This window comes from Microtus pennsylvanicus, chromosome 11, assembly GCF_037038515.1.
Source record: "Microtus pennsylvanicus isolate mMicPen1 chromosome 11, mMicPen1.hap1, whole genome shotgun sequence".
NCBI lineage: Eukaryota > Metazoa > Chordata > Mammalia > Rodentia > Cricetidae > Microtus > Microtus pennsylvanicus.
This window is the reverse complement of record NC_134589.1, coordinates 24,744,375-24,771,798: the sequence shown is the minus strand read 5'-3', so window position 1 is coordinate 24,771,798 and position 27,424 is coordinate 24,744,375. Positions and strand designations below refer to the sequence as shown.

Sequence of the window (27,424 nt, the reverse complement as noted above, 5' to 3'; positions counted from 1 at the left end):
AGCTTTTAGTAGGCAGTACTCAGTGTTCACTGAGCCTAAGACTCTTGCTTCGTGACTGTGGACAAACTCCCTAACTTTTCTGGACTGGGTCTTGCCAGGGGGTGCAGAGGTGAGAAGTCAATATGTGCAGAGCTACATGTGTCTGTGTGACACACAGACACACACACACACACACACACACACACACAGACACACAGACACACAGACACACACACACACGGTCTCTGGAAAGGGAATGATCATTTTGGGTAATGGGCTCCTTGTTCACTTGTCCACTGGTTCTTGACCTGGGTCATCTCTTCAGGGACCCCCCCTTATTTGCTGGAAAGAGTCTTGGGGGAGGGGTCCAAGGACCCCCCGGGTCTTAGTCCTAACTCAATCCTGTGTTGTTGTGGATTTAGTCACTGTGGATTTAGAGCCATCTCACCACTCTGTGACTCAGTTTCTCCTGAAGGCTGCTTTGCCTTGACCCCTAAGAGTTTTTCCATCCCTAATACAGATAGAGCCAGAACTTCTCACAAGGCCACCAACTGGAAAGAGAGTCCCTGAAAACAAAGGGTGTGGAAGACAGGAGGGTAGCTAGGCAGCAGTGGGGCTCCCAGCCTCCCTGCCTGCAGAGGAGACAAATTTCTAGTAGAGTCCGTGAACCCCTCTCTCTTCTTCCCCCAGGGCTGGATCAGCCTGCACAACTGCTGGGGAATAATTGCTTGGGTACCTTGACCCCACCTGCCACACAACCAAAGCATTAGGTTTCCCTGTATGTCTCTGCACTTAGTATGCCTGCTTGCATGGGTGTGGGTAGTGTCTGCAGGCTGTGGTGTGTGTGTAGGTCTGACCCATGCTGTGTGGCTTTCACATGTATATGAATCTTTGATACTAGTATCATCACTGTCATTGGCTATGGCTATGCCTAAGCCTCGGATGACCAAGGGCACCAGCCCCTTCACTCCTGGAACCCCTGGTCCTACTCTTCCTTCTTTCTAGCTCCTGCCACCTTCTCTTAGGACACTGTGGCAGTGACAGAGGCTGTGCTCTCGCGTGTTGGGCTCGCTTTCTCATGGGTCACTGGCCAACTCTGGGGCAAGACAAGCCAGGATTGCTCCCTCCCTTTCTAGAACCTGCCCTGGACTGAGAGATGTTCTCATCCTGAGGCAGTAGGAGGGAGCCTGCAGTGAGCTTAGCTGTCCAGATGCACCTGTTTGCCTCTGCCACCCGCTGCCCATGCTGTCAGTGCCATCAGTGGGCATGCACCTCCCACGGGAAATCCAGCAGCGCCCAGCAACCTTCCTGGTGCACCTTGACCTGACTGGGCCGCCGATAACCAGTACCCTCACCGGGATGGACCCCTGGCCCTCCTAGCAGCTCCCCCTCACCCCTGTAGGTAGCTTCAAGAATCCTGCGCCTTGCCTGACACCCACTTCTGCTTATCAAAGAACCTTTCCTGGCCTCTTTTTCTTTCCTTTCAGACCAGAATGGCTTAGTCTGACTTCACCACTTGCTGGTGTTGGCTCAGCATATCCAGCCCTAAGTGTGCACCCCTCCCCCTTGCTAATCGGACCTCCCAGCACATTCTCTGAGAGAGATAGCCCTGTTTACACTCGTCAGGCTACTTATCTTTGTCCTCCTGGGTCCTCTGCATGTGTGTTGGGGACCTCCTCCCTTGGGTTACAAGGGACCTTCTCCCTAGGGGAAGAGGGCATGAATCCCTGGTAGACTGGATGTTCTTGGAAGCCTGGGATGCTAGTGCAGTGGGACTGGCACATCTGAGAATAGGGTGTGTATACTTAGTGGACATTGTTCTGAGCCGGACTCCGACAACTCTCTAGTCTTCTTGCCATTGGCTGGTTGGAAGGAGACAAGGGTTAGAGTGGGGATCTCAGCAGGATGCTGCTGCTGGGGGCTGAACAGGTGCCACACCCATCTCTCTGTTCCCTGCAGGAGGAAGAGAATGGAGGCCGAGGCCGAGGAGGAGGAGGAGGAGGTAAGGGGGTGGAACCAGGGTGGGGCAGGGCTTCAGTTTCTCTCCTGCACTCCAATGGGCCCCACCCTATTTTTTTTTTTTTTCCGAGACAGGGTTTCTTTGTGGTTTTGGAGCCATCCTGGAACTAGCTCTTGTAGACCAGGCTGGTCTCGAACTCACAGAGATCCGCCTGCCTCTGCCTCCCAAGTGCTGGGATTAAAGGTGTGCGCCACCACCGCCCGGCCCCCACCCTCTTCTTGTCCATACCTCTAGTCTTTCTCCTCTTGGTTCCTGACTGGGCTAGCTCCAGGCATCTCCTCCTCACTCTCTGTTCTCCTCCCCATTTCCCCGTCTTGTGGTTGTCTTTCTATGGGCCTGTCCCTCCCACAACCATCTGATACTGAGTACTCTGAGTGACAGATCCCCATCTGGTCCTACCCTCCCTCTACTTTCTCCCAGAACAAAGTCTAGGTTAAGGCTGCAGGATCTGCACATCAGGGTTGGGGTGTACTGAGCATGGGTTCATCTTGTGGGTGGAGACAGTGGACAGTGAGGTCCTGAAAGGAATAGTGGGACCCTAAGGCATGTCTTCAATGTGAAGCTAACTTGCTTTACTGTTGTTACCTTTGCTATCTTTTTGTTTGTTTGTTTTTTGAATCAGGGTTTTTCTGTGTAGCCTTGGCTGTTCTGGACTCACTCTGGTAGACCAGGCTGGCCTTGAATTCAGAGAGATTGGCCTGCCTCTGCCTCCCAATTGTTGGGATTAAAAGAGTGTGTCTCCACTGCCTGGCCCACCTTTGCTATCTTAAGAGTCCTTTGCTGGCTCTCGAGCTCCCCAAATGTTAAAGCGGACCTTCCCAGACAGGCAGCTCTCCTGCCCTGCCTCTGTCTGTGGGCACCGTGGGGACACGATCCTCCTTAGTCCTCGTGCCACTGCCCTGCCTCTGCCTGTGGGCAGCCGCGGGGACATGATCCTCCTGAGTCCCCATGCCACTGGAGGAGGAGGAGCCCACTGTCCTAGCACAGGTTCCAGTGACGGAGTCTTGTTGGCAAGTGATGGAGTTAGTATCCATCCTGTGCTCATCCCAGCATCCCAGGGTTCTCATAATTCTGCCTGGAGCCCTTGACCCAGGAGAAGGAAGAAGAGTGGGAGAATATTGGGTTTCTCTCTGGTCCTGTGATACGTCCTCTCTCCATACATGTGAGGCCTCACCAAGCTTGTACCTTTTTAAAAAGAATTCAAATTTTAAAAAATCAAGTGCATTTAAAAGAGTATTTTATGTTTGTATGTGCCTGGGTATATGTCTCTTTGTGCACCATGTATGTGCAGGAGCCCACGTATGTTAGATGAGGGCACCAGATGCCCTGGAACATGAGTCACAAGCAGTTGTGAGCTGCCACGTGTGTGCTGGGAACCAAACCCAGACCCCATACCAGAGCAGCCCATGCTCTTACCCTCTGACCCACCTCTCCAGTCCAGATTAGGGCCTCTTTTTGAGGATTATCAGTGTGTGTGCCCGGGATAATGCCGGAGTACGCATGTACCGTGACTAGTGTGTGGAGATGAGAGGATGACTTGGGGCGTTAGCTCTCTGCTTCCACCTTTATATGGGTTTCAGGGACTGAATTCAGACCATGCAGATGCCTTTCCCTGAGCCATCTTGTCAGCCGCATAGGGGGCCTCCTCTTGTCAGCCCCATAGGGGGCCTCCTGTATGGGGCCCTTCCCTGTGTCTTATGCATTGCTTGTGACATCTGTGTGACAGAGAACTCTAGAAGGGCAAGGGCTGTGTGTACATATTGTGTGGCGTGGCTTCTAGTACAGAAGAGGGGCTCAGCTCACGGCTGTGGGCAGCTCTTTATGTGTCCTTGGTGGTGTCCTTCTGCTGTGGGACCTTGTGTGGCTGTGGGCATAGGTCCTGTGGAAGCGCGGTCATTGCATGCTTGTGTCTGTGTGTGATCATCCTCTGAGTGTGTCCCCTGTATGTATAGCTATACATGGGTGTGGCCTTCAGCAGCCACGCCCAGCTAACCTGGCTGATGCCCACCAGGACCCTCCCCCCGGCACCGCCTGGAGCCCATGGACACCATCTTTGTGAAGAATGTGAAGGATGGTGGCCCCGCCCATAGGGCAGGGCTTCGCACAGGTAAGCCTGCCCACTCCTCTGGGGCTCCCTCCCTTTCCTTCTCACTGGGTTGGGGTTCTTGAACCCAGACGCCACCCAGGAAGTTCCTCTCCTCTCACTGTCATTCATGCTTGGTCCAGGGCTAGCCTCCACCCCCTGCTTTGGACTCTGACATGTGGTCCCATTCCTTGTCCCTAGGAGACCGGCTGGTGAAGGTGAATGGGGAGAGTGTCATTGGGAAGACATACTCCCAAGTCATAGGTCTGATCCAGAACAGGTGAGCTGCTGACCTTCTTCCTTCCCCAACCTGGGCCCTGCAGTTGGATCCCTCTCCCCCGGACCCCGCTGCCTCCGGGCTGACTCTCTCCTGTCTCTGCAGTGATGACACCCTGGAGCTCTCCATCATGCCCAAGGATGAGGACATCCTCCAGCTGGTGAGTCCCTCTGTCTGCATGGAGGGCCCCAGTGGGAGAGAAGAGAAGGAAATAGCCTGACATTGCTCAACTGGGGTTTCCAGGCCCATCCCTGGGCTGCGGCCGCTTGTTGCTTCACTCACTCAGGGCTGCTCTGTGCTAGGGAGACAGGAGGTGCTGGCCTTGGTAGGCAGGATTCCTGCCAGGGTATCTGAGAGGGTGGCTCAGCGGGCCCTGCCAGCCTGGCATGTTCTTGTTTGCTCCTGTGAGAGGTGCCTGCTTCCTGTACCCCCTGCCCACTTGGCCTGAGCGAGCACGGCTCTGCAGATGCACACACCAAAGAGCACTCTTCAGCACATCCCACAGTCACAGACACCGCTTCATACAGAGCAGGACACTCATCCATAGCACGGTATGACTCAGCGCCATATAAGATGCACACGCATTGCAGGCTCAGGCGAACAGGCCCTCTGTCTCAGTGTCACCATGGTTCCCCTCTGTGCCAGTGTACCACAGTGCCAGTGTAGCACACGGCAAGATCTCACAGCAGTCTGACTTGCACTTTGGGCTTGTAACACAAACGCCGCACACATCTGGATTCTGAGGTGCCGTAATGTAGACACACACTGGCGTGTTATTTCAGTGCTGCCCGCAGCTGCCTCAGTGTGCAGCAGCCCTTCTCAGGTACCTGTGCTTAGTGATATCGCAGGATCCTAAGTTCAGGCCCATGGGGATCTAAACTCTGAACCCATCACCCCCAGCGCCTCAGCACGCTCAGAACATGATGTGGAGGATGCCACACATGTATTGTGTGAAACAAACCCAAAGCCCTGTGTCTGGAGCCTGAAACACTCCCTCCCCTTTGCCTCGTGTCCTATTCTTGGTCTGATGAATCCTACCCAGATGCCAGCTTGCTTGCTCCTTAGGTCACTGACCCTAAGAGGATGGCTGAGGGCCAAGCCGCAGAGGCTCATAGCTGCTGTGCTGGCTTTGGCTGTGGCTGTGTCACTGTAATGACAGGGCCACACTTGGCTTGATGCCTCCATGGGAACCTCCATTCCTGACCTCAAATGTCCCATTGGTCTTCCTGGAGATGAAGAGGAAAGACTGGAGGGGATGGCTTACCCCAGGTCTTAAAGAGTTTGCCTGTATGCCAGACTTGAGGCAAGGCCACTATGAGAGAGTAGCAGGACGTGACCCTGGGGTACCCTGGCTCAGTCCAGCTCTCAGATCAAAGGGGTGGCAAGGGCAGCAGCCTTGAATTCTGCCAGACCTAAACCCAAGTGGGCTGCCAGCCCCAGATGTCAACATCTGGGAGCTTCCACTACCCTGCCATCTCCAGGCAGCCGGAGGGTGGGGCCCAGGCATTCCTGTGGTTGGGAGCCAAGGCTGGAGGCCAATCGGGCGGCGGCAGTTGCTGACGCCACCACCGACGCGGCAAGTCCCCTCCACACCCATCCTCCCTCCTCCTACCGCCAGGCAGCCGACAGAGAGCCGGGTGGTGGAGAGGGGGAGCTTCAGGGAGGGCTAACTGAGGGGACTGAGGGACCCAAACCAGCAGGGCAGAGGCTGTGGTGGGAGGCAGCAGGGTAGCAGGCACGGGTTGGCGGGATGCTGCTTCCGCCACCATGATGCTGGGAGCTCCGGGAGCCAGCGGGATGGCAGGAGGGAGAGGTATGTGTTGCTGGCCCAGTATGCCAGGCTGGAGGGGCCGAGTGTTCGGGGGTGTGGTTAGCTGGTCCTTGTCACATGATGTTTGTGTTTGGGACTGGAGGGGTAGTTATTTGTGTATCTCATTGTGTGTGCTGCGTGTGTTAGGGTGTGTATCTTGTCTGTCTGTGATGTGTAGTATGTGTGTGTGTCTGGCTCACCCTCCCACCCTTTGCTTCCACATCCTGAGACAGCCCCCTCAGCTCATCTAGTGCTGGACTGGGTCAGGGACACAAGACTGCTGTCCCTGGGGGGCTGCCTCCTTTTTTGGCTGAGCCTAGGCGCCAGCAATGCAGCGTCAGCTTTAGCAGCCAGTGCCAAATTCCAGGCCTAGGGGTGGCCCGAGGTAGCCCAAGGCCCCTTAGTCCGTCCAGCCCCTTCTCTAAGCCTGCTTCTGGGGAGCAAGAGATGGTCATGTTCTTCACCCCAAGGCTCAAGCCCTGGGCCCTGGCTTACACCACCCTATATTGAAGGGGCAGTGGGCTCTTCCAGCCTCTGCCCACCCTCAGACCACCTCTCCTTGGACACACCCCTTAGCCAGCTTTCTGTTTTCTTCCACCTCCAGTTTTCTGTCCATTTCCCCAGCACTCCAGAGGCTGTGGGCATCGCTGGGCATAAAGGAACAGTAGGCGGTGGAGGACAGGATGGGGGAGGACCCTAGCGAGCAGATGCTGGAATGTTTGTGGCTAAAGGCTGTCCTTGTTATAAGTCTTAGAGAAATCTATTTCTAGAGAGAGGAAGGGAGGGAGGGAGGGAGGGAGGGAGGGAGGGAGAGAGAGAGAGAGAGAGAGAGAGAGAGAGAGAGAGAGAAGGAGGAGAGAGAGAGAGAGAGAGAGAGAGAGAGAGAGAGAGAGAGAGAGAGAGAGAGAGAGAGATTCTTATTTCTTTGTCCTTCCTCAGGACTCTCCCTGGAGCATACCCTCATCTCTTCAGGATGCCCTTACTTAATCATCTCCCTTCCATTCCCTGCTGAGGACTTTGGTATTTTAGGGCTGTCTCATTTCTCTTCTGAGTCCAGTCTGGTCATGCTTCTATGCCTCTGTTTCCGACCAGGCCTACTCCCAGGATGCCTACCTGAAGGGCAACGAGCCGTATTCTGGAGAGGCCCGCAGCATCCCAGAACCACCTCCACTCTGCTACCCACGGAAGACCTATGCCCCGCCAGCCCGGGCCTCTGCCTGGCCCACTATGGTGCCTGAGCCTGTCTCAGCACTACCCACGGATCCCCGGAGTCCTGCTGCCTGGAGTGACCCAGGGGCCTGTGTCCCATCTGCCACCCGTGCCCACCTGGACAACTCTTTATTGGGGATGAGCCAGCCCCGCCCAAGCCCTGGTGCCTTTCCCCACCTCCCTTCAGAGTCCCGGACGCCCCGTGCCTTCCCAGAGCCCGGCAGCCGGGTGCTTCCCAGCAGACTGGAGTGCCAGCAGGCTCTGTCACACTGGCTGTCAAATCAAATACCCCGCAGGGCGGGGGAGAGACGGTGCCCAGCCATGCCACCACGGGCCCGCAGTGCCTCCCAGGACCGGCTGGAGGATGTGACTACCCACCACCCATGGCCCTGCTCTACCTCCCAGGATGCCTTGAGCCAGCTGGGCCAGGAGGGTTGGCACCGAGCTCGCTCAGACGATTACCTGAGCCGGGCTACCCGCTCTGCTGAAGCACTGGGGCCAGGAGCACTGGTGTCACCTCGCCTTGAACGCTGTGGTTGGGCTCCCCAGCGTCCATCTGCCCGCACCTCTGCTTGTCCTTCTCGGGACCTGTCAGGACCCCAGGCCCCTCCTTCATCTGGCCTGCAGGGTCTGGATGATGTCGGGTACATTGGGTATCGGAGCTATAGCCCATCATTCCAGCGCCGGACTGGTCTCCTGCATGCGCTTTCCTTCCGGGACTCACCTTTTGGAGGACTTCCCTCCTTCAACTTGGCCCAATCTCCTGCACCATTCCCACCGGAGGCCTCTGAACCACCTAGAGTCATCCGGCCAGAACCTAGCACCCGAACCCTGGAGCCTCCTGCAGAGGATCACCGTGATGAGGTAGTCCTGAGGCAGAAGCCTCCAACGGGTCGCAAGGTCCAGCTGACCCCTGCAAGACAGATGAACCTTGGATTTGGTGATGAGTCCCCAGAGCCAGAGGCCAGAGGAGAACGCCCAGGCAGGAAAGTGGCCCCTTTGGCCACTACAGAAGACTCTCTGGCTTCTATCCCCTTCATTGGTGAGTGGTGTTCCAAGCAGCTGGCTATGGGTCCCCTTCTCTGTCCTTTTGTGTCCCCACTACCTGTCTACAGTGCCCGTGACCGGGCTGTGCTGATGGGATCATTCGGGTTTGACCCTTCTTCCCACTTCCATTCATCTTCCAGTCCAGCTTTTCTTTCCTCCCTCCCTGCGTCCATCCTTCCTCTTTCCTTTCTGCCTTCCCTTGTTCATTCATTCGTCATTCTTAACTTTCCTCTTTCCTTCCTTCCTCCTCTTCTTCCTTCCAACCTTTGTGTCTTTCATTCTTTGTTTTTCCCACTTGTCCTACATTCCTCCAACAAATACTTACGTCAGGCACTGTGCGAGGCTTCTGACTTCCCTGGGGGAGTGGATGGGCAGACAGAAAGTACATGGACAGGCTCTGTGGACGGGGAAGGGCTCCGTGGCCTAAATGGGTGTGGTCAGCACTGGGAATATTGAAAAAAAAATTGGTTAAGAGGGATTCGAGGTAGATGGAGGAAGAGTGTTCAAAGAGAAAGATGGAACCGTGTAGAGCCTGCAGAGAAAGGCAGAGCGCTCTTCCGGGCCGTGTGGTCCTTTCCTGTCCAGGGCCAAGCTTGGATTTCACCCGAAGAACAGAGGAGGCTGTGGTGGCTGTCTGTAGAGTGGGAGGGGGAGAAGGCAGCGAGGCGAGGGTGATCCCCAGCTCTCTGGCTTGGGAGTGCAGAAAGAATAAGAAAAGGGTTAGGGATGTGAGGGTACAGGCTGGGCTGGGCTGGGGGCTTTAGAGAAAGCCTGGAGTGTAAGATGGTGATGTTGGGCCTAAGATCTGGGACTGAGTTTGGAGTTGAGCAGGCCTGGGAATTGAAGAAGAAGTTCAAACAGGATGGTGTGAAGCCATCAGCAGCCTGCAGTGGGGATACAACCCTGTTTCAGTACATTCTCGCTGAGCCACTGTCAGGTGCTCCCATCTACGGGGACAACACAATGCTTGTCCCCAGCCACCAGTCTGCTAGAGTACTGTCTGTGTTTTAGGGACCCGCTCCAAAGGGGGTGGCTCAGCCCATGCTAAGAGGAGGTACTTCCCTGCCCATTGTGGTGGGCGAGGCCCTGTGGGGAGTGGGCATGTTGCCAGAAATGCCCTAGTGAAGAGGAGCTGAAGGGTTTGCAGCTTGTTTGCCAAAGCCTGATGAGACTCGGGTATTGAAGCAGCCTGTGTCCTTCACACCTTCCTCCCTCTGCTGGCAGATGAGCCCACCAGCCCCAGCATTGACCTCCAAGCCAAGCATGTCCCTGCCTCTGCCGTGGTCTCCAGTGCTATGAACTCAGCCCCTGTCCTGGGCACCAGCCCATCCTCACCAACCTTCACCTTTGCCCTCAGCCGCCATTACTCCCAGGACTGCAGTGAGTATCTCTACCCTGTGCCAGCCCCTCCCCTGCTGCCTGGTCCCTGTGGGTCTTCTGCCCAATGTTGGTTTGCTTCCAGGTGGTTTTTGCTTCTTCTGGGACCCCATGGGAGATCCCACCCTGACCCCAACCAGAAGGGAGGGCTCCTAGGGTAGCTCCCAACCCGCTTCTTGCTAATCCTGAGGCCTTGTATGGGCACCTTTTCAGGCAGCATCAAGGCAGGCCGCCGCTCCTCCTACCTTCTGGCCATCACCACAGAGCGTTCCAAGTCCTGTGATGACGGACTCAACACCTTCCGGGATGAGGGCCGAGTGCTCCGGTGAGGCCCTGCCTGTCTGGGGTGGGGTAGTTTCTGTTGGTTGGGCCATGGGTTCGGGTGGGTGATGAGAATAAGGGCCACCCACAGCCCTCATCTTGGGTCTTTGCTTCCCAGGCGCCTTCCCAACCGGGTCCCCAGCCTACGGATGCTGCGGAGCTTCTTCACCGATGGGGTAAGCCAGCAAAACGTGTGTGCATTTGAGCCAGTGCTCTTAACCACGGAGCCGTCTCTCCAGCCCTTGGTCTTCTTAGGACAGGGTCTTGGTAGACCTTGAAGACAGGGTTTGAGTCCAGCCTGGCCTCCAGCTTGTGACCTTCCTGCCTTAGCCTCCTGATTGTTAGGAACCCTGTGCCACAGTTGTGCTTCTGTAGGGCCCCGCGAGACTTGCTCTGAATCACACCCCCACAGCTGCTGCTTCCTGTCCGTCTCTCTGTGCACTTTCCTCGCGTGCATCATGCACATGTCTTTTAGCACCTTAAAGACATGGCCATGGCCGCCTGGCTCCTCTTTATCACTTCCTCAGCTTACTGAACTCTCCCTTATCGTGCCAGCTCTGAGGCTGGATTCCTGTTGACACCATCACTTCCTGTTTAACTCCTGGTGGGCTTGACTACCTGTCCCATCACTACTTTGGTCTTTGTTGATGTTCCCACTTCCCCTGTTTACTTAACTCCTTATTGCCACAATGGCTTCCCGTTTCCTCAATTCCATCAAGGCTGTAAAACTGAGGGAAGGCCCGTGTTGGCTTTTCCAGCGTGGGGAGGCAAGCATTCTGCTGGCAGATCAGACCCTTTCCTCCTTCCTGGCTTCTTCATGAGGTCTCATGACCTCAACACAAATGGTCCAGAGAGGACAAGCAAGGCCCATGAGGTCACACAGTACATCAGAGTACAGCACAGACAAACACCAGGCCTGTGTGGCCTGTGCAGTCCATGGGGTTCCTGAGATGCTGGTACTATGGGAGCCACCCTAAATTGCCTTCTGTTTTTTCCCTACAGTCTCTAGATAGCTGGGGCACCTCTGAAGATGCTGATGCCCCCTCTAAGCGACACTCAACCTCTGACCTCTCAGATGCGACCTTCAGTGACATCAGGAGAGAAGGCTGGTTGTATTATAAGCAGATCCTCACCAAGAAGGGGAAGGTAAGGTGGCCTGGGGAAGGAGGGCCAGGCTGCATGCAAGGTGGCTCTCACAGGACTTCCCAGGTTCTCTTATACCTGCCCTGTAAAACAAACAAACAAAAAACCCACCTTAGGCTGTAGCCTGACTCAAGGTTAGATGGCTGCTAGGATGAACTTGGAGAGAGAGGAATTACCAAACCACTGAGAAGGAGGGTAACAGAGAGGCGCTCCTGACTGTGGAAGCAAGCTATGTTGGAATTCTGACCAAACCATTTTTCAATGACCCTGAATGGCCATCAAGGCTTATGGTAAAGGAACAAGGCTAGGGTGATGCTGAGGCCCAAGAAGGAAACAGAAGTCCATTTTTTCAGGGCCCTTTGAGGTCTTCAAGGATATAGACTTAGCTTAAGGGCAACTGAAATCCTTAGCAGTGTTAGAGCTTTCAGATGCTCATGTATCTTCCTGAGGTGAGTTAGTGAGGGATGCCTGGAGTACGAAGACCATTTAGAAGCCACCACAGGATCCAGGTGAGAGTCAAGGGCCTGTGGGAGTGGGGGAGGAGGTGGGCAGGGGGTTCAAATAGGATCCGAAGAGAAGGTGGGGCCCTGATCTGCCAGGCCTGAACTTAAGTCCCAGGCTAGGGGCCCTGGGCTGGGGAGTGGGAGGAAAAGGAGGCAGGATGGTTCTTGATGGCATGGCCTGTTTCTCTGCAGGCTCTCTCCCTTGTGCTTGTGACTCTGTCTGTAAGGCGAGCTGACTAATGCCTTTCCTAACCGGCTGCTAGGCATTGAAAGACATGATCTGAACAAAGGGTGTTCTGTACTAGGCAAGGTGAGATGGCTCTGCACTCCAAGCTGTTTGGGAGGCTGAGACAGGAGGATAGAGAGTTCATGACTTTTTAGGCTACAGAGTAAGTTCAGTGACAGCCTGCACAACTTATTAAAATTCTGTCTCAAAATAAAATGTGCCCAGGCTGTGGTGGTGCACATGTTTAATCCCAGCACGTGGGAGGCAAAGGCAGGTGGATTTCTGAGTTTGAGGCCAGTCTGGTCTACAGATTAAGTTTCAGAACATTCAAGGCTACACAGAGAAACCCTGCCTCTGAAAACAAAAAATTAAATAAGTAAATAAATTTTGAAACAAGGGCTGGGAATATATATTGGTAGAATGTTTGCGTAGCAGGCATTAGGGCCTGGTTTTAAGCCTTAGTCACAACACACACACACACACACACACACACACACACACACACAGTGTTTCTTATGGGCTGTGCTTACAGAACTCTTTCCTGACCTATGGAAGGGCCTGGGCTCCATTCCTATCATTGCAGATAGAGTCGGGAAAGTGGGGCTGGAGTTATCAGAGCTCGAAACTTGGGGTTGTTCTTCTGCCTCACTGCCATTACAGGCATCCTACGATATTTAGGGGGTTGACTCCAGAAGCCCCCGTGGGGGTACCAGACATCCATGGAGGCTCAAGTCCCTTATATAAAGCAAATTAGTATCTGCATGCAGCTGACACAATCCTCCCGTACTCTGTAAGTCATCTCTAGATGACTTCTGCCTCATTCTATATAATGCCATGTAAATAGCTGTTACAGTGGGTTGTTTATGAAATGCGGAGGGGAAAAGTCCATACCCCTTAGTACAGATGCATGGTTTTTCTCTGAGTTTTTAATGGAACCTATAGGAAGGACGCCTCTAGGGCGGTACCTGGAAAGCACAAGCTTTGAAGTAGCCGGACTTTGAATTCCTACACACTGCTGCTGTGGATGACTGCAGGAGTCACCTTAACTTCCCCCAGCTGTAAGATGAGTCAAGAGGGCAGAAGTGGAGGCCGGGGAGCACTGGAGTTCACAGACACAAGGCCTCCCGCTCCTGAGGGTCTGTTGAGCTTCTAGGGACTTAGGTGCGGGAGCCAGCTTGCCTCATCCTGCCCTCTTGGGGTTCATGACCACAGAGAAAGTGCTAATTGCTCCTCAATGACAGGTGCACCCGCCATCAGTACAGGGAGTTTAGAGGCTTAGCAGGGTGGGGTTTAGCATGTCTGGGAGGCTGTGACCTGAAGCTGTGGGAGTCTATAGTAGAGAGGGAGTGGGTGGAAGAGAGTATCCTGGGGGAAACTCCCTCACTAAAGGCTGAAGGGAAGCTCAGAGGAGAGTTCTGGGAGCCAGGCTGCCTGGAGAGCCCAGAGCACATGTTAGAAGGTGGAGTGGGGGCTTGGTACCCTTGGAACTTCCCTGTCCTGTGATGTATGAAACAGGAGACTAGGAGTTGGCATCATTGCTTTTGTTTATGTGACCAAGGTCCTGGGACTGGACCAAGGGCTCTCTGTAAGAGATTTTAGGGAGAAGGTTGGCCTATGGCCTCTGGGGCCGAGGATGACAGAAAATAGGCTGAGGTTCCTGACTTCCTGACTTGGCTGGCGGGAGGGACACCCGCTTCAGTTTCTGGCCACTTGAGGACCAGACTTGGGAAGAGGAAGCCCTATGACCCTCCACACTGTGGCTAAGGTCCTGTGAATGGAAGCATGTAGGTATGGCATACAGGGAGGCCCAGCTGAAGGTCAACTCAGTCCACCAGGTGGCCCGAGTGCCTATGGCCTTAGGTACAGCGAGGCGAAGACCAGGCAGTCTTTTGTTTTTTCGACAGAAGGTTTCTCTGTGTAGCCCTGGCTGTCCTGGAACTTGCTCTGTAGACCAGGCTGGCCTCGAACTCAGCTCCACCTGCTTCTGCCTTTCCAGTGCTGGCATTAAAGACCAGCCCCACAACTGCATCTTGACAGGAAGTGAGATCTGGGAGGTAAGACTGGCTAGGAAATTAAAAAGACCTCAGAAGATGGGAGTCACTCCAAGAAGGGGTGAACTGGGAGGGGCAGGGGGCTGTGTGGCCTGTGCACGCAGAGCCCGGTGTGGAAATATCCTCTGGGCCTGTGGTAGAGAAGTGTCTTACTGACATTTCTCCCAGGGAGCTTGGCCCCAGCTTCAGTGTTCTCTGAGCAGAGAAGGCACTGGCTTTTTGGCTCACTGACGAGTTGTGAAGTGTAGGGGCTTCCTCCCACTCTCTTGCTGGCCAGAACCCAGTGTTATTTTTTTACCTGGTGCCATGCCTAGGGACTAAAGGGTTCTGAAGTCAGCTGCAGACCCTAGGTCTGTCTGGGGTCCTGTTTTGTTACCACATGTCATCTACGCTAGTAGTCCCAGCCTCTCTCTCCCACCCTCTGCCTGCTTTAGTGACCACCAGTGGCCAGGCAGAGGATGGGCACTTGCTTGTGCTATTCCTTATGCCAGGGTCAAAGTTGAGGGACATGGCCATGGACACTTGCCGCTTAACTCTCAGTGTTTGTTAGCAGTGACATTAATGCCAGGAAGAGACTTGACTTATTCAGGGTTATCCAGCTGGATTGGTTTCAAAGGGGCCCTTGGGGCCACCTCATGCTAATAACATGGTCATTCTCTTGGAACAGGAGTCTAATTTATTACATTAGTATTAGGGTTGCTCCAGTTGGCACTCTCTTGGCCCAGCAGCTCTGTGATGGTACACTAGGCTCATGCATTGGGATCTACCCTAAGGGAAGCTGGGCATCGCCGCTTCAGGCCTGCTCTCTAGAGGGCCCGGGAGCGCCCCCCATCAGGACACAGGGCATACTCAATATTAGCTAATGAACATTTGGCTTCCACCCCGCCCTGGGGTTGGAGCACCTGTGCCAGCAGCTTACCATGCACCCAGGAAACTCACAGCCGGAACCTGAGATTACGGGGCTATCTGCAGGGCATCACGTAGTCAGAGGCATTTATCAGGCCGCTGATGCTGGTGACTTGGAAGGGTCAGGTGAAGGAGGAAGCCACATAAAGTGAGAGACGCTGAACACTTGGGAGTCCGAAGCATGAAGATTAGGAATTCAAGTACATCTGGGTATGGCAGCCCACGCCTTTAGTCCAGCACTTGGGAGGCAGAGGCAGGCCGATCCCTTAGATTGAGGCCAGCCTGGATATGGAGCAAGTTCTGGGACAACCAGAGCTGAGTTCTAGGACAGCCAGGGCTAAGGGCTGGGGAATCTGGCTCAGTGTAAAAGGCTTAACCTGACATGTACATACAAGTCCTGGGTTCACTCTCTAACACAGCAGAGAAGACAAAATGGGGTGAGATGACTAGCTGGCCCAGCAGGTGAGGGCGCTTCATCCCTGGGACCTGCATGGTGGAGGGAGGACACTCGGTCGTGCAAGTTGTCCTTTGACCTTTGCTGGCATGCCACGGCACACCCCAATTTCCCCGTACATATAAAATAAATAAGAAACGGGCCGGGGGAGAGAAGATAGGCTGCAGGAGAAGACGAGCTAGTGCGCGGGCCCTGAGAGCAGAAGCCTGTGGCCAGGCGCTGGGAGGCAAAGGCCCGGTGGCTTGACAGACCAAGGAAGCAGGGAGATGATTTGGAGAGGTCACGATGGGACCTCAGGACATTCTGTTTGGTTCAAGGGGCTACCCGAAGGAGAGGCAAGCTCACTGTAGAAATGATGGTGGGGCAGCCTCCTGGAGGGCCAAGGCCAGGGGGTGCTGGGAAGGTTGATGCTGTTGTCTAGGTGAGAGGAGTCACTGAGGCAGGCAGATGGTACCAGGTGGGGACAGATGACACTCTGAAAACAGGAGAGTTGGTTTCTGATGAGCTGGGTGTCAAGGGCAACTCCCAGGTTTCAGGCAACTGGGTGGATGGACTGAGCTGAGAAAGGACATGAGGGTGGAGAACAGGTTTGAGGGCAGAGCCGCTTGCACTACAGTACGCAAGGAGCATGGGGCCTGGCCATGTGACATGCAGATTGGGGAGAGGGTTGTTGCTGAGCCGGCTATAAGCCATTCAAGCTTGGGCTGGTGCCTACTGCAGGCCGACACTGTACAGTTGGGAGTTGCCATCAGCAGTCGATTGTTTAAAGCCACTGCAGGAGGTGTGCAGGGGAGCTCAGGACAAAGCCCTCAGGTCATTGTGCCAGGCAGGTTTCCTTCTGCTGTCTGTGGTCTGTTGAGCCAGGACTGATGCTTTGCTGTGGGGTGCTGTCTGGATAGGCGGATGGTGAGTACCGTCCTGTGGGTGCTGTCTGGATAGGCGGATGGTGAGTACTGTGCTGTGGGTGCTGTCTGGATAGGTGTATGGTCAGTACCGTCCTGTGGGTGCTGTCTGGATAGGTGTATGGTCAGTACCGTCCTGTGGGTGCTGTCTGGATAGGCGGATGGTGAGTACTGTCCTGTGGGTGCTGTCTGGATAGGTGCATGGTCAGTACCGTCCTGTGGGTGCTGTCTGGATAGGCGGATGGTGAGTACTGTCCTGTGGGTGCTGTCTGGATAGGTGTATGGTCAGTACTGTCCTGTGGGTGCTGTCTGGATAGGTGTATGGTCAGTACCGTCCTGTGGGTGCTGTCTGGATAGGCGGATGGTGAGTACTGTCCTGTGGGTGCTGTCTGGATAGGTGCATGGTCAGTACCGTCCTGTGGGTGCTGTCTGGATAGGCGGATGGTGAGTACTGTCCTGTGGGTGCTGTCTGGATAGGTGTATGGTCAGTACCATCCTGTGGGTGCTGTCTGGATAGGTGTATGGTCAGTACCATCCTGTGGGTGCTGTCTGGATAGGTGTATGGTCAGTACCGTCCTGTGGGTGCTGTCTGGATAGGCGGATGGTGAGTACTGTCCTGTGGGTGCTGTCTGGATAGGCGGATGGTGAGTACTGTCCTGTGGGTGCTGTCTGGATAGGTGTATGGTCAGTACCATCCTGTGGGTGCTGTCTGGATAGGTGTATGGTCAGTACCGTCCTGTGGGTGCTGTCTGGATAGGCGGATGGTGAGTACTGTCCTGTGGGTGCTGTCTGGATAGGTGTATGGTCAGTACCATCCTGTGGGTGCTGTCTGGATAGGTGTATGGTCAGTACCGTCCTGTGGGTGCTGTCTGGATAGGCGGATGGTGAGTACTGTTCTGTGGGTGCTGTCTGGATAGGTGTATGGTCAGTACCATCCTGTGGGTGCTGTCTGGATAGGTGTATGGTCAGTACCGTCCTGTGGGTGCTGTCTGGATAGGCGGATGGTGAGTACTGTCCTGTGGGTGCTGTCTGGATAGGTGTATGGTCAGCACTGTCCTGTGGGTGCTGTCTGGATAGGTGTATGGTCAGTACTGTCCTGTGGGTGCTGTCTGGATAGGCGGATGGTGAGTACCGTCCTGTGGGTGCTGTCTGGATAGGTGTATGGTGAGTACTGTCCTGTGGGTGCTGTCTGGATAGGTGTATGGTCAGTACCGTCCTGTGGGTGCTGTCTGGATAGGCGGATGGTGAGTACTGTCCTGTGGGTGCTGTCTGGATAGGTGTATGGTCAGTACCGTCCTGTGGGTGCTGTCTGGATAGGCGGATGGTGAGTACTGTCCTGTGGGTGCTGTCTGGATAGGTGCATGGTCAGCACTGTCCTGTGGGTGCTGTCTGGATAGGTGTATGGTCAGCACTGTCCTGTGGGTGCTGTCTGGATAGGTGTATGGTCAGTACTGTCCTGTGGGTGCTGTCTGGATAGGCGGATGGTGAGTACTGTCCTGTGGGTGCTGTCTGGATAGGTGTATGGTCAGTACCGTCCTGTGGGTGCTGTCTGGATAGGCGGATGGTGAGTACTGTCCTGTGGGTGCTGTCCTGTGGGTGCTGTCTGGATAGGTGTATGGTCAGTACCGTCCTGTGGGTGCTGTCTGGATAGGCGGATGGTGAGTACTGTCCTGTGGGTGCTGTCCTGTGGGTGCTGTCTGGATAGGTGTATGGTCAGTACCGTCCTGTGGGTGCTGTCTGGATAGGCACATGGTGAGTACTGTCCTGTGGGTGTTGTCTGGATAGGTGTATGGTCAGTACTGTCCTGTGGGTGCTGTCTGGATAGGCACATGGTCAGTACTGTCCTGTGGGTGTTGTCTGGATAGGTGTATGGTCAATACCATCATGTGGGTGCTGTCTGGATAGGTGTATGGTCAGTACCATCCTGTGGGTGCTGTCTGGATAGGTGTATGGTCAGTACTGTCCTGTGGGTGCTGTCTGGATAGGTGTATGGTCAGTACCATCCTGTGGGTGCTGTCTGGATAGGTGTATGGTCAGTACCATCCTGTGGGTGCTGTCTGGATAGGTGTATGTTCAGTACTGTCCTGTGGGTGCTGTCTGGATAGGTGTATGGTCAGTACTGTCCTGTGGGTGCTGTCTGGATAGGTGTATGGTCAGTACCATCCTGTGGGTGCTGTCTGGATAGGTGTATGGTCAGTACTGTCCTGTGGGTCCTGTCTGGATAGGCACATGGTCAATGCCGTCCTTAGCTACTACCTGTTAATCACACTACTCCCTTCCATCATGTCTCCCTGGGTAAGAAAGAACTACAGGTGCGGTGGTGGGGTGGGCTGGGTTCTGTCTCCTCTGTGATCCACGGTCTACTGCTGCTCAGCCTCGGGCAGACCCGTGGCAGGCCTCACTCTCATCATTGCCCTGTCTCTCCCACCCCATGTCTCCCTGCAGAAAGCGGGCGGCGGCCTGCGCCAGTGGAAGCGTGTCTATGCTGTGCTGCGGGCACGCTCGCTCTCGTTGAGCAAGGAGCGGAGGGAGCCCGGGCCGGCGGCTGCGGGGGCTGCGGCGGCCGGCGCAGGTGAGGACGAGGCAGCGCCCGTCTGCATCGGCTCCTGCCTGGTGGACATCTCCTACAGCGAGACCAAGAGGAGGCACGTGTTCCGGCTGACCACCGCTGACTTCTGTGAATATCTCTTTCAGGCTGAGGATCGGGATGACATGCTGGGCTGGATCAGAGCGATCCGGGAGAACAGCAGGGCCGAGGGCGAGGTGAGGCCCTGGGTGTATGCCCATCGGGCCACCAGGGCAAGGCAGGGGCAGGGCAGGGCAGGTCTCCTCTCAGGTGCTATGACCTGGGGTAGCCACTCTGAGCCTCACTCCCTCTTCTAGAAAACAGAGCTATTGAGAGTCCAACTTGGGACTGCCCACCTGGGTTTGGGTGTGAGGTCGGACACATACACAGTGACAGCAGGGCAGCCGGCGTCCTCAGGGTCCAGGGACCAGCAGACACAATAACAGCTGCAGTCACACAGTAATTACTATTATTGTGGGGACTGCCTTGGGCAAGCTCTGGCCCAGAGAGGTCAGCTCCAGGCCAGCCGTAGCCTCTGGACGGACAGTGGACAATCTCCCATGGACTGTGTTGTAGAATGAGCTGTCATGCCCAGATATTCTAAGTCTGGGGACAGTCACACTGACCTTAACCAGAGGCTTAAGCTTAGCCTTTGGCAGCAGGCGGGCAGGGGTTAAGCTAAATTATTTGGTGGGGATTTGGAAACAGCTTAAAAAAAAAAAAAAAAGAAATGGCGTCTCTTGGGAGTCGCTGATGATTCCTGTTGGTCTGATCTGCCCAGAGGTCATTTGTCATACCTGTGCAAAGGAAGACACAGTCCTGGGCTTGGGGGGTTGCATCCACCAAGGGTGGTGTGTCTAGGCTCCGCCCAGGTGGCACCCGGCCAGCTCTCTTTCTAAGGACAAGCCCTTTCACTGTTGGGGTCCTCCCCACTTGAGGATCCTGGGTCCCCTGTTCCGGATGCCTGGCCAAGTTTCTCCTTAGCTACTGTAGTAACCACCCGTCTTGGTCGTGCCCTGCATGCCTGACGGACCTGAGAGGAACACTACACGGGGCTGCTTTGTCTACCCCGCTGTGCTTATTGCTGAGGTGACTGAGGCTCAGAGATGTTAGGTGGCTTACCCAGAGTCACACAGCTGCCCAGGGAGTCCAGCCCTGGCCTTTGTCCATCCAGGGTTTATAATGTCCACCTGGTGGGGTGAGGCAAGGCTGAGGCAGGGGCCAGGGAGGAGCCCCAGTGGAGGTGGTTCTGGGCACTGATGTGGCTTCTCTCCCCTCCCTCGTTGCAGGACCCCGGCTGTGCCAATCAAGCTCTGATCAGCAAGAAGCTTAATGATTACCGAAAAGTGAGGTGAGGCCTGTTCCCTGGGGCCATCGGTGGGGAGGGAATCCTACAGGCCTGGGAGCTCCTAGGCAGAGAGCTCTAGTCCTCAGACAGGCCTGGGATATTGTCTCTAGTGGGAGGGTGTGGAGGCCAGTGAGAATGGCATGCTGGGTCACCCCAGATGAAGACACCCCCCCTTCCTTTTTCCCTCTGCAGCCATAGCTCTGGGCCCAAAGCCGATTCCTCCCCTAAAGGCTCTCGGGGCCTGGGAGGCCTCAAGTCTGAATTCCTCAAGCAGACTGCAGTCCGCGGCCTCAGGACTCAGGACCAGCCTGCAGGAAGCAAGGGTAGGAGGGCAGGGTGCATTGTGTGTGCTTGTGCGGGCAGTGTGTGTGCAAGGTTATTTCGCGTGTCTGCCCTACAGACGAGGGTCTGTAGCCTCAGGGTTTCAGGACTGGGAAGTTTCTGGATCCCAGTTGCCTTCCACAGCATCCTTGTTGGATGGACCTCTGGTGTCTGCTTGTGTCCTTTGGGAATGAGAGGGTCATTCTGCAGGTAGCGTCCATCTTTATACTCTGGGCTACTAGGAAGCATTTCCTGGGCTGGAGAGATGGCCCATTGGGTAAGAGCACTTCCTGCTCCTCCAGAGGGCCTGAGTTGGGTTCCCAGAATTCATAACTACCTTAGCTCCAGTTTCAGGAGATTCAACACTTCTGACATCTATGGGCACCTGCACTCGTACACTCGTACACATTCACACACCCACAAAACACACCCACACATCAACACTTACACACATAATTTCCTTCCTTCCTTCCTTCCTTCCTGCCTTCTTTCTTCTTTTCTTCCTTTCTTTCTTTCTATACCAGCCACAGTGATATGTTTTTGTGATTTTTTTTCTTCTGGTTTTTCGAGACAGGGCTTCTCTGTGTAACAGTCTTAGCTGTCCTGGGACTCACTTTGTGGCTGAGACTGACCTTGATCTCATAGAATTTTTTTAAATTTTAAAAGTCTTTTTTTTTCAATCATTTCTTTTGGTCATGCCAAAATACACAACACACTGCCACTTCATGGGTGGGTCCTTAAGGCCACCAACAACCTTTGCAGAGCCATGATCTTCCTGGGGACTAAGAACCTCATCTTTTAAACCATCTCTTGCTGGATGTAATTTTAAACCTCTGTAGTTCTTTGATAAAGTCCCCGAGTCCTAGTGTGTGTATGTGGCTTTGAATGTGAGCGACCCTCTGGACTCCTCCAGCTGATTCGAGTTCTCTTTGCTACTGTTCATCCCAGAAGACAGTGCTGCAGCTCCCAGAACCCCCTGGGGTATCAACATTATCAAGAAGAACAAGAAGGCTGCCCCAAGGGCATTTGGGATCCGGTTGGAGGAGTGCCAGCCTGCCACTGAGAACCAGGTGGGTCCCCGCGGTGCCAGAACCAGGCAGTACATGGAATGCAGTGCCAGGGACCCAGAGCTGTCGGAATATGGCACCAGCCATTCCTCCTACACACAACCTGGTGGCCATCTCACAGAGGGGATCCCCAAGTCCTGCAGAGGGCCCACCTGAACTGAGACCCACCCTGGCTTTTTCCTTCTCAGTCAGTGGTGAAATGCTCACACTAGTTCTGACCCTTAGAAGGGAGGCGGGCAGGGCTTCGCCTCCTTGTGTTTTCTTACAGCAGCCCCGGCCCCTGTGCTGTCCCCACATCAGCCTCCTCCAATAGCCCTAACTCCTCTGCCCTGTCTGTGCCCACAGCGTGTCCCCCTGATCGTGGCTGCCTGTTGTCGTATTGTGGAGGCACGGGGGTTAGAATCCACTGGCATTTACCGGGTACCTGGCAACAACGCAGTGGTGTCTAGCCTGCAGGAGCAGCTCAACCGTGGGCCCAGTGACATCAACCTGCAGGACGAGGTGGGTGTGGCGGGTGTGGCGCGGCTGTTCAGAGGTCCGGGGACTGTCAGGTTGCACTCACCACACGCTACTATATGCTCGTCGTTGGGCCCGAGTGTCCAGGTGGCAGGAGAACACCTGCCCGGTCAGTCAGCCTTAGTGGCATCTCCCCAAGGATGGCCCCAAAAGGAATGAAGCCCTGGGCTGATGGGTACTGAGACAGAGGCAGGTATTTTTGTTTGTTTATTTGTTTGTTTTTCTCCAGTCTTCTCTGTAACCCAGGTTGATCTTTCTGCCTCTGGCTTCCAAGTGCTAAGACTACAGATTTGTGCCACCGGCAGGGCGGCTGTCCTCCTGGCTGGATGACAGTTTTACATGAACACTTAGGAGGGCTGAGTTCACTCAGCTAAAGTCAAATATGGGCAGAGGGAGGCTGAACACTTGCTGAGAATTAAACTTCCAAGAATGCCAACTAGTGCACATTTTAGGTCTCCTGCAATCGAATTTCTCCCCCTCTCTCCTCCTCATCCTACCTCCCACCCCCACAGTCCTCTAGCACCAGGCTAGGCAAAAAATGGGGTGCTGGCCGGAGTCCATAGGCCACTGAGGCCCGCAGAGCCCTGGCCTAGGGGAAAGGGATGTGTCATGCTCTCAGGGTGGCCAGCCACCAAGGCCGTAGCCTGGAAAGGGAGGCTGAAGCTGGGAGCAGCCTCTAGAGGTGGTGATGTCACACCAAAGATCCTGTAGCATGGCTGGCAGTTCCCAAGTGATTGCTAAGTCCGAGGGTTCCCAGAGGAGCTTTGAGGAGCCACACGCAGGCCAAGACCCGCTTCCTTTGCTAGGACAAGGGTCACCCTACTTTGTTCTGAATCTTATCTTGAGTTTCTTTCACATCTGTTGATTTATTTGTTGAGGGGCCCACATGCGCGGTGTGTGCCATGGCGCACGCACAGAGGGCAGAGGGCAGCTGTGGGAGTTGGGTTTCTCCATCCACCATGTGGGTCCTGGGGATTGGGCTCAGGTCATCAGGCTTGGCAGCCAGTATCTTAGCCTGTTGAGCCATCTCTCACAAGTCCACCCTGGATTTCTGTGTAAGAATTTATTGACCAAAGGGGTGTTGGGTGGAAGCCATGAATCTGCCGAGTAAAGCACCATAGACCCGGTGACCCAGAGTATTTGTTACTTTGTGATGGGGAGAGAAGACAAATAGATGTGATATCAAGGACAAAGAAGAGTGGTCTGCCATCAAGGGAGAAACTGCTGAGGGCTGGAGGAGGGGCAGAGTCCTGAGTGTGGAGGAGAGCCGGAGGGTAGCCCTAGTAGGGAGTGACAGAGTTGTTCAAAACTCATGGAGGGGTTTGAGGGTTGGACAAAATGTGGACACATCTTCTTTGTTTGGGGGTGGGGACGCTAAGGCCCAGGACATGTGATAGGTACCTGGACCCTTTGACCTGGAGCCAGTGAGCAGTAGGGAGCTTTTGGTGCCTTACCCTGGGGAAGCACAGCCAAGAGTATGAGACGCTGAGGCTTAGTGGCAGCTGTGAGTGGAGGGGGAGGGAAGAGAGCCCTGAGGTGTTGGGGTACATGAAGGTCAGGATGCTACAGCAGGCCCTGGGTAAGTAGAGGCCGCGAGAGGATGGAAGGGAAGGCAGGCAGAGAGACCAGAAGGGAGAGCTGGTGGCTGCATGAGGCAGAGGGTGGCTTGAAGAGAGGCTGAAGTGGGGAACCAGTCAGAGTGGCCCCATTGGGTTTGGCGTGATGGTACCTCACCTCTATGGGTTGACAGCATCCTCAGGCCCTGACTAAGTGGGGTCATGTGACAGCCTAGAACCAAGGGACTGCTGTCTGGGAAAAGGCAGACTGACATCAGCTTGGAAGGGCAGGACAGGGTTCTTAGGAAGCAGGGCTGGAGCAGATACTGTCACAGGAGACCAAGGCTGAGCTAAGGGATCTCAGGTTTGGCAGCTGGGAGATGAGAAGCGCTCAGCCCCCAGGGCCAGGAGGAGGTACGGAATGGAGAGAGGCGTAGGAGCTACTCCACTGGGTCAGCCTGCAGTGAATCCAGTCAGCTCACCTTAGCCAGGGAGAATGGGGGCAGAGTCGGAGGGATGGCTGGCCTGAGCCAGGGTCAAGCGCGCTTGTCCAGTGTGCTGGCTGTGCTGTTTGGTAGCAGGCATTACTCACACAGGCTGCTTCGGAGTGTGCAGGAAGTCAGGGCTCTGTGTGGGGCCAGGGGAGGGTGATGCTGGGGACTGTCTGAACTAGGCTGCGGCTCTTTGTGATGAGTGTGCATAGCATTTGTCTCCTGCTGACCACGTTCCCTGGCTTTCTAGGCACTTCTTTTCTGAGTGGTTCCCAGCAGAGTAGCTAAGCCTAGCTCCTGGCTACTGCATGTGGGGTGTTGGTGCCCCCTGGTGGACAGAATGGCCTCGTGCCTCGTGGTTTCTTCTCTAGTAGAGCAGTTTCTGTACCCTAGCTCAGTGGCCATTTGGAGCAAATTATGTATTGATGTATGTGTTTGGGGCGCCACTCTGTTGAATTAAGAGCAGCGAGGCTGCATCCCCAGCACCCGGCCGCCAGCGCGGCTAGCTTTAGCTTATGCCCGAAATAATTACACGGAAACTGTATTCTTTTAAACACCGCTTGGCCCATTATATCTAGCCTTTTCTCGGCTAACTCTCGCACCTGGACTAGCCCATTTCTTATAATCTGTGTAGCCCACGAGCTGGCTTACCAGGAATGATCTTAACCTGCATCTGCCTGGAGTGGGAGAATCATGGCGACTCCTGACTCAGCTTCTTTCTCCCAGCCTTCTGTTCTGTTTACTCCTCCCACCTATGTTTTAACCTATCAGGGCCAAATCAGTTTCTTTATTGTTTAACCAATGAAATCAACAGATTGATATATGACACTCCCACATCATTTTTCTCTTTTTTTGTGGGGGAATAGGATTTCTCTGTGTAGTCCTGGCTATCCTGGAACTCACTCTGTAGACCAGCTTGGCCTTGAACTCAGAGATCTGCCTGTCTCTGCCTCCCTAGTGCTGGGATTAAAGGTGTGAGTTTGATTAAAAGACCCTGCTTCACTGAATAAAGTGGAAGAGCAATAGAGAATCAAGCCTCCACATACATGAACATGTACCCTCCCACACACATACATGTATATACATGTATATGAAAATGGAAAAAGAACTCAGATACTGCCAAACACTCCTGGGGGACAAAATCAACCCTCACTTAGGACATTTGGATCCCTGTCTGTCACAGAGCACAGCCTCCCAGTAGATAATGACAAACAAGGAAACAGACAAGGGCTGGAGAGATGGCTTAGTGGTTAAGAGCATTGCCTGCTCTTCCAAAGGTCCTGAGTTCAATTCCCGGCAACCACATGGTGGCTCACAACCATCTGTGATGAGGTCTGGTGCCCTCTTCTGGCCTGCAGACATACACACAGACAGAATATTGTATACATAATAAATAAATTTTTAAAAAAAGGAAACAGACGAAACAAGCACCCGGGAGAAAGTCGGAGCGTGGGGCAGATCCCTAGGTGGCGGCATTTGTGGCTGCTTGGGCTTTGGGATTGAGGCAGGGTGAGGGGCCAATCCTGTGAAGGGCAGAGGTGGAGAGTCCAGTGGGGGCAGATTGCAGAAGGGCCAAGGATGGGAAGGGGCACTTAGTCTGTGGGTAGTAGGCACACATAGGAAGGGGGCAGTATGTGAGGCCTGTGCTGTGGGCACTTGGTCTGTGGGTGTAAAGGGTCACACTTAGCTGGATGGAGAGCGTCTGGAGGCAGGACTGACCCTGGCACTTGTGGATACACTGGAGATGTCCAGGGCACTCTTATGTGGGGTAGCTTCCCTCATTTATGTCCCCCAAATTTGGGTTCTTTTGCTTTTTGTGGTAGGCAGTATTGAACCCACTGGGCTAGCTGGAGTCAAGGTTGTGTTCTGGACAGGCATGGAGGCCTGGGCACTGGGGTGACCTGGCTACCCCTAGGCCTGGTATGGGACATGCGGCTGTGGCACCTGGGATGAGCATGCATGTGTCCTGATCTCTCTGCTCCTCCTTAGCGCTGGCAGGACCTCAACGTGATCAGCAGCCTGCTCAAGGCTTTCTTCCGCAAGCTGCCGGAGCCGCTCTTCACTGATGGTGAGTAGCGGGCAGAGGGGAGGTGAGAGAGAGGGGCACACCCCATCCATTCCCCACCACCCCTGCCAAACGCATACTCTCTCCCTCTCTCCTTCTCACTCTTGGTCATTGATTTTAATTTTGAGTTTTACTTTATATGTATTTATTTTTATTATATTTTTTAAAACACCAAAGAAATTTGTGCATGTAAGACATGGAGTCTGTGCAGCTGTGTGTCAGTTCTGTCGCTCTGTTCTTCCCCCTAAGGTCATGGCCACCCTCTGAGTTTTAATATAGCCAGCACTGCTCCCTGTAACAGTCCCCCAGATAGGGCTGTTACCAGACTCCTTGCTGGGCCAAGACACGGGGGTTCAGAGAAGGAAAGTGACTTGCTAAGGCTACCGGGCCTGTAAGTGACACAGCCAGGGTTCCTCCTCGGGCTTCTGGCCACAAACCCGTCTCTAGCCCGTGTACCCAGCTGCATGTTATTAGCAGGACAAGCTCTCTTTTTTTTTTTAATTTTATGGATATGGGTGCTTTGTCTGCATGCATACTTACACACCAGAAGAGGGCATCAGATTTCATTATAGACAGTTGCGAGCTGCCATGTGGGTGCTGGGAATTGAACTCAGGACCTCTGGAAGATCAACCAGTGCTCTAGACCTCTGAGCCATCTCTCCAGCCCCACTGCAGTAAGCTTTTTATGTGGTGCTGTGCATCAAAAATCCTGGTCCTCATGATGGCACTTCCCCAGCCATGTCCCCAGTCCCAAACCATATCCCTGTCAGTCCTTGTGCATGGTTCATCTGCATGGACTGTGTTTTATGTGTTGGGGTGTTGGGGATGGTACTAAGGGCCTGGGGAGGCTAAAGTCCTCTATTTGCTGGAAGTTCCATCCAAAATAACCTGATGGAAGCTGCAGCCCTAAGGAGCATGGGAAAAGGGGTTTATTACCTGCAGTATTGAGGTTCCCTGGTACATGCTTGGGAACCTCAGAACTGGGAACCGGGGGACTGTTGAGGCAGGTGAGGTGTCTGAAGGCCCTTTTTTCTGGCCTACTGAGCCCTGAGATCCTTGGCCTGAAGATGAGGTGGGGACACATCGCAAGGATCCGTGAAAAGCTCTGGTCTTCCCACACAAACGCTCAGGCTGCAGCAGTGCCTTCCCCCTTGGCTGGGACTCTAGTGCTCCTGAGAGGGAAGGG

The 27,424-nt window shown here is 54.4% G+C and overlaps 1 protein-coding gene across 6 annotated transcripts in view; it reads left to right on the top strand.

Annotated features, from left to right (window-relative positions):
* Arhgap23 (Rho GTPase activating protein 23) overlaps positions 1-27,424 on the top strand; it is an 81,795-nt gene that overhangs the window by 29,882 nt on the left and 24,489 nt on the right. For 3 of the 6 annotated variants that reach the window (XM_075990915.1, XM_075990918.1, XM_075990920.1), the window contains exons 3-17: positions 1,939-1,981; positions 4,011-4,106; positions 4,284-4,362; positions 4,465-4,519; positions 7,262-8,420; positions 9,650-9,805; positions 10,016-10,127; positions 10,242-10,299; positions 11,126-11,269; positions 18,754-19,071; positions 20,164-20,225; positions 20,415-20,545; positions 21,492-21,613; positions 21,956-22,111; positions 26,163-26,241. In XM_075990915.1, the coding sequence (XP_075847030.1) occupies positions 1,939-1,981; positions 4,011-4,106; positions 4,284-4,362; positions 4,465-4,519; positions 7,262-8,420; positions 9,650-9,805; positions 10,016-10,127; positions 10,242-10,299; positions 11,126-11,269; positions 18,754-19,071; positions 20,164-20,225; positions 20,415-20,545; positions 21,492-21,613; positions 21,956-22,111; positions 26,163-26,241 (2,770 nt within the window). Of the gene's footprint in view, positions 1-1,938; positions 1,982-4,010; positions 4,107-4,283; positions 4,363-4,464; positions 4,520-5,981; positions 6,173-7,261; positions 8,421-9,649; positions 9,806-10,015; positions 10,128-10,241; positions 10,300-11,125; positions 11,270-18,753; positions 19,072-20,163; positions 20,226-20,414; positions 20,546-21,491; positions 21,614-21,955; positions 22,112-26,162; positions 26,242-27,424 lie in introns of those variants that run through there. The other 3 variants (XM_075990917.1, XM_075990916.1, XM_075990919.1) reach the window with 3 other exon arrangements.